This window comes from Argiope bruennichi, chromosome 10 (genome assembly GCF_947563725.1).
Source record: "Argiope bruennichi chromosome 10, qqArgBrue1.1, whole genome shotgun sequence".
Lineage (NCBI taxonomy): Eukaryota > Metazoa > Arthropoda > Arachnida > Araneae > Araneidae > Argiope > Argiope bruennichi.
Window position 1 is genome coordinate 73709664 of NC_079160.1, and position 6328 is coordinate 73715991.

The window sequence follows — 6328 nt, forward strand, 5'->3', positions numbered from 1 at the left end:
TAAACATACATACACAATATTACTTAAATATATTAATTTTATTATATAATATAAATTTAAAAAGGAATGTTCAAAAATTAACAATCACTAACATCTAATAGGGTGATACACATGCAATTATAAACATGTGAAAATACAGAAAACATTAGAAGACAATTATTATTTATGTATACGATTGTAAGAAAGAAGAGATCAGACTTGTCATGAAACTAAGAATAAACATGCAGACATATTGATACAAAAGAATAACATTTGCTTACTTGGAATAACAATGATCAGGATTAGTGTTACTAGAGAGCAACATTTCTTTTTTTTAAGAGAACATTTTTCTTTATTTCAATTTCAGCAGAGTTAGGTTTAGAAAGCTTAATCTTTTTATTTGAATAAGGCTTCTTAACCGAATAAAATCGTTTTTGCTTAAGAATCTTCTTATTTGATGGTTCAGAAGCTATTTTAGGATGACAAGGAAAGGAATATTCAGAATTAACTCCTAATAAATGTTTAATTGCTATTAAGTGATTTTTTATTTGATGTGACACAACATCATCCATTGTTGTTAAAGAATTCAGTTTATTATAAACTATACCCATTGTAACCTTATTTCATTCTAACTGACTAGGGCCTACTTCTGTAATAATTTTAGATTCAGAATTTATAATAGAAATAGTGGAACTGTTTTTATTTAGTGGACTGCAAAAATTATTGTTTTGGCTAGAATTTATTGAAATGTAATGTATATGCTTACATAAAAAATTAGAGATCATGTAATCATGACAAGTACAAGTATATGATTTCATACATAAAATATAATTTCTGCAAGCAATTATACAAGTGTCATTGCAAGAATAAACTTTTATTACATTATATACGTTTTTACCTGAAATAACTTTCCACTCATTTTCTTTAATTTGCTCGAAAGTTGCTTGTAAATTTTTACCATCCCTGTGCCTTTTAAAATTTTGTGTTGCCTTTTTAGTGATTTTACCCTTTTGAGTTTTAATGTAATAATCAAAATTTTTATCATTTACTAATCTAATTAATTCAAAAATAACTTTATCGACTCTTTTTGTCTTTTTCCCTTCTAAATAAATATGTTTTAAACTTCTATGAAAATTTTCAATATGCATATTAGTATTAATTTTAGCTCCTTTTCTAAAACAATATGCCCACATCTCGCATCTTGAATGATAATTATTAAAAAAATACTCATAGAATTCTTTTGTATTGATATCTTCATTTAGCATCTCGCAAAAGCTGCTAAGCATATTTTTAAAATTATCTTCATACAATTCATACATTAGAGTCTTTAAAGTTTTATATATATCTTCCCGTATTTCCTTTTTTACAGAATTTAATTTTTTCCTCCATGCTCGATCTACATGCCAAGCACATAATAAATAATGATCACATGGACCAAACACACTAACCCAAGCATTTTTAAACATAACAGCATCATCACTCATAAAATTTTTTGGAATGATGCTTGTAGACATTGTTGTCTTAATACATTAAAAAAAGTGGGTTAAAATTACAGTGTTTACTAAAGATGAAATACAAAAGGCAACAGGAATACCTTCCTCGTATTCATCAATCACAAGCACAGTAACCAATTCAAAGTTGTAATTTGAAATACTGTGAGTTGAGTCAACACAGATTCGATCTGCTCCTAAACGATAAAATATAGATTTTTGAAAATGTGTCATGAGAACTAGCATAAAGTCTTTATTTTGAATTGTAGGGTGAGCATCATCCTGTCTTTTATAGAAGAGAACAGGATTATCCTTCTCTATCTTCATTTTATCGACCCAAGCACAGACACTCATCTCGTCATCTTGAATAATGGATCCTCTACTAGGAAGCATAATCCCGAAATCTCTCTTGATGTTTTGCAGATCTTTCCTGGTAGTAAGGTGTTTTCTTCCAAATGACGTATCCAAGGACTGCCGAATATCTTGCAAGATATTTTTTTCAGCAACACCTTGAAGAAGAAGTTTACCTGAAATACATTTAAAAAAAGGTCTTTAGGCATAAAAATTTTAGCAACATTTTAAAGATTAACAACCATTTTCACCATCTAGTTTGGTGAGTACAAGCATAAGGGCAATAAAGAAGCTGTGTTAAAATAATATTAGTTTTGTATACCAAATGCATATATTTATTTCAAAATGAGATATCAATTTAATGTGAAATTTGTTAATTTAAGGAATTATGATTAATTAAATTTTTAATCATGTCAAAACAATTCTTTCTATAATAACCCACGTATAAGTAGAATTTATTTACACAATAGAGAATGAAGTCTAATCTCTGGAATGTAAATACCCATTGGAGTTAAAAAGATTAAAGAATTTTCAATTAAATTTCAATATATCTAAAAGTAGATTTAATGGTTTGTTTCCTAAAGGACATATTTATTAAACAATATTTAAAATAGACTACTTGCAAATCACTCAACCCGCAACTAAGAGTAGATTCTTATTCTCAACCTTAAATTCTACGATACTACTAAAAATTGCAATATAAAGGTTATAAAAAAAATGCATTCTTTTTATTCCCAGCAATATTATTTTATTTATTAAATGTTATTCTAAAAATAACTTTACCTGCTATTAACTCTTTCTCAACTTCAGGCAAAGGCACATGGCATAATGACTTCTCATGTTTATAATGTCCTTTGTAATAGGAAACTTCAACATGAGAATCAAAATCTTTCACAAAAATTGCAGCTGTACAGTGAAATCCCATCTTCATAGTTCCTTGGGCCTTTAGTTGCCTTTTACGCGATTCAACTTTTGGTTTGTAGGAACCACTGCGGTTACACCAGAAAGATGTGTAAACATGGTTTTCATTTTTCTTTTTCGAGTTTACAAAAAACTTAACATTGGTATTATTTTCTTCCTCTGCCAGCCACTGTTGGAAATCTACAAAAAATGTATATCTTTAAATATTTGATTGGTAAAAATTGTGCATAAGGATAAATATATAGTATATATTTATAATAGTCAAACTTTTCCTTTTAACAAGATTATAATTTTTAATGCAATCATTATTATAAACTCTAAACTTCTTAAAAAAATAATTTTACAATTCTTTTTGTTGATTATTTGTGACATTGAAATTATTCCAATCTTTCTTATAACAAATTCTGTCCTTCCTCTCTCTGAATGACTTTGTGCTGCTTTCTATTTTGGTTTAACATAAAGAGAGAAAAAAATATGCTTCCATGAGAGATTCTTTTAAATGCTATAACACTAAATCTAAGCAGTAAAATAAAATTATAATTGTTTTTTAACCGTACTTTTAAAAACCGGATAAAAAAAAACATTCTAGCAGTAAAGCCAAAGAATAATCTAAAATTATTAGGCTGGTATATTTTGCACACGATTCTTCATTAAAAAGACAAATCAATAGTTAAACATGTCGAAGGAAACGTATCAAGCTAAACCGATACAAGTACTTACCCGAGTATTTCTCGAATTTCAGCTTTTCGCAATTTTCAATACCTTTCAATTCATGAAAAGTGCATAAGTGCGCTCGAAAATCACATAACGTTGGGAAACTTTCTTCACATTTTTCCTCCTGGCACAAAATATTTGCCCTTACAACGTGATGATTGTCGATAAACTCTTTTTAGATGCGAAATGTTTTTCGCAATAAACACAAATGAAATCACTTTCAAAATTTTTGTTATCACTTTTTACTCCATGAATGCGTGATAAATGGACATGCAAATTCCGTTTTTTATAAGATTCAGCTCCGCATAGCGTACACTTCAATTCCATGCTTATTGCTTATCCTTGCAATAATGAACAATGCTATCCGCTTCGTAGATAAAAATTGGTTACTGTAAAATTGGCGATAAACGCATTTGGCGGTTTTCAATTCACTGATCTGACAAACCAATCAGGTTCGACTTGTGCACGGGTGTCTCCTGAGATTGAGGCGCCTCTGGTCAGTTGTGTGAATCGATTGATTAATAGAAATCCAAAAGATAACAAAGTTCGGGATAACAGAAACAAGCAGATTAAGACAGGGTATCTCCCTTTTAATATGGTTATTTGGAAAATTTCAGCTCTTCTTTGATTTGAGTTTCTGATGTGAAAATTGTAATTGTAAAACTTAGTATGGCAAGTGGAAGGAAATGTTTCACAGTTAAATGGTATATAGAAAATTTTAGCTTTTTGTGGGAGAAAGATGGCAAGCGGCAGCACAGTCCGGAGTTTCTTGTGGAGTCACTGGAAGACACAAAGTGGAGATTAAGATTACATCCAAAAAGTGGACCAACTGTAGACTACATATCTTTCAAACTTTTACGAGAAGTGGAAGATGGTGGGCCTAAGACAATCGCTTTATATTATGAGCTTTCTTTTCTTGCAAAAGATGGGTCTGCTGTGAAATCTGGAACATTTACTCAAGACTTCCGGAACGAAACCGTTAGCTCAGGCGAAGTGTACTTAAAAAAAGACGATGTTCTTGAGGACAATAAAGATGAACTTTTGCCCCAAGATATTCTAACAGTTTGCTGTAAAATGTGGAAAATAGGCACTGTGACTCTAAAAGAAGGACTATGTTTCCTTCGGACAGTTGTAGGAGTTAATCGCAAGATATACGATGGGATTATTGAAAGATTCAGTACTTTAATGCCTTCAAGAATAAGAACAATATATTTCACATCCGTTACATCAAAAATTTCATCTCTTCCCATTTGTGTTTATGTTACGAACGAAGGGATTATTTATATGCAAAACACAGTCCCCCCAATGGATATTTGCAAACTTTATGCTATAAACTTATTTATAATAGATTCTTCTAGCAACAAGAATCATTGCAAACAAAAATTGAAATGGAAAACAGGATATGACGCCCGCAAGACTCCATTAAGGATAGATCTGACCTTGAAAGATCTTATTGAAGACAAAGAAAAATTTCTTCCAAATGATGTACTGACACTACAGTATGAAGAAGCTATTTCCACGGGCATCGAATCGGAGAAAATCGAATACGAATCCGATGTTAGCCCCGAAATTACCCCAGGACTCTCAGATATGAAAAAACCGAATATTTCTGAAACTAAGTTAAAAAGTGTTAATGCTCCTGAAAGACCATTGTCAGAACAAAAAATATCAAATAATCTACAATGCCAAGTTGGAGTGCTAAGCACTTTCAAAAACGACATGAAGACTTTATACAACGATCGTTGCTTCAGTGATATTATGATTTGCACCCATACAGAAGAATTTCCAGCTCACAAAAGTATTCTAAGCGCCAGATCTCCAGTATTCAGACGAATGTTGTCTATCGATATGAAAGAGAAAGCAAGTGAATGTGTTAACATTTCCGACTTGAGCTCGGACACTGTACGACGTATGCTTCTTTTTCTCTACATGGACTTTGTAGAAGAACTTGACTTTACTAGTGCAAAGGAATTATACTTTGCCGCCGACAAATACGATATTATTTCTCTGAAACACAGATGCTCATTGTGCATGCAACAAAATCTATGTCTTTCCAATGTGTGTGAAGTTCTTTTTTTAGCAGACATGCATCAAGACCAGGACTTAAAGTCTGCAGTGCATGATTATATCCAAAAGAATGATAAGAAGGTATTTGCATCGGAAGAGTGGAAATTGTTTATGGAGAAAAATAGTTATCTAGCAGCACATGTCATGCATATCTGTTGCATGAAAAAATAGAAAATCAGGTAGTTGAATTATAATTTTTTCCCATCCGTTAATTTGTTTATTAAAATAATCAAATTTATTTCATAATATTGTGCGGTAATACAGAAATTTTCATCATTTAAATTGGAATTTTGGTATTTTATTTTCAATGATTTAACTTATTTTTGTAATAAAATAAATAATGCACTACCTGTAATGTTTTCAAGATATTTCGTTATTATGGAACCTTTGTTGGAGAAATGATGTTTTGAAAATTGTCATAATTTTAAAAATATATGTTATTTTTAATTTTTGTATGCTGCTTAAAAAAATTCTAATTACTTATAGTAAACAAAAGTAATATGTTATCTATAATTATATTTGATTTATTTCTCAACAAAATATGTCAAATTGTGAAGTTTTATTAGAAGAAATAGAAGAAAAATTATTTTCCTAGAAACTAATGTAATGTTAAAATAAATTCTTATTGTCTATCCATGTAATGTTATGTTCCATCCATGTTCATTTACTTATAATTAAAATTCTTTGTAATAAATAGTGTACCATCTAAAATTACATGTGTCTTATTTTTAAACAAAATTATGCAGTGTATCAGAGAAAATATTAAGAAGAAATGTATAATATTAAAAAAAAATGCTATTCTCAGT

General features: G+C 30.0%; 1 protein-coding gene across 1 annotated transcript; it reads right to left on the reverse strand.

The window, feature by feature from the left end:
* Positions 1 to 3782, reverse strand: LOC129987599 (uncharacterized). The gene is made up of 4 exons (XM_056095559.1): positions 3674 to 3782; positions 3462 to 3626; positions 2604 to 2921; positions 1 to 1996 (listed from the first exon to the last, which is right to left on the reverse strand). The coding sequence occupies exons 1-4, from the start codon at positions 3780 to 3782 to the stop codon at positions 1509 to 1511; spliced, it is 1080 nt and encodes a 359-aa protein (XP_055951534.1). The 3' UTR covers positions 1 to 1508.
* Between the last annotated feature and the right edge of the window lie 2546 nt (positions 3783 to 6328).

Coding starts and splice junctions, on each gene's coding strand:
- LOC129987599 (XM_056095559.1), bottom strand. CDS start 3,782: ATGGAATTGAAGTGTACGCTATGCGGAGCTGAATCTTATAAAAAACGG. Junction 3,627..3,673: donor TGATAACAAAAATTTTGAAA/GTGATTTCATTT, acceptor GCATCTAAAAAG/AGTTTATCGACAATCATCAC. Junction 1,997..2,603: donor TGAGAAAGAGTTAATAGCAG/GTAAAGTTATTT, acceptor AATGTATTTCAG/GTAAACTTCTTCTTCAAGGT.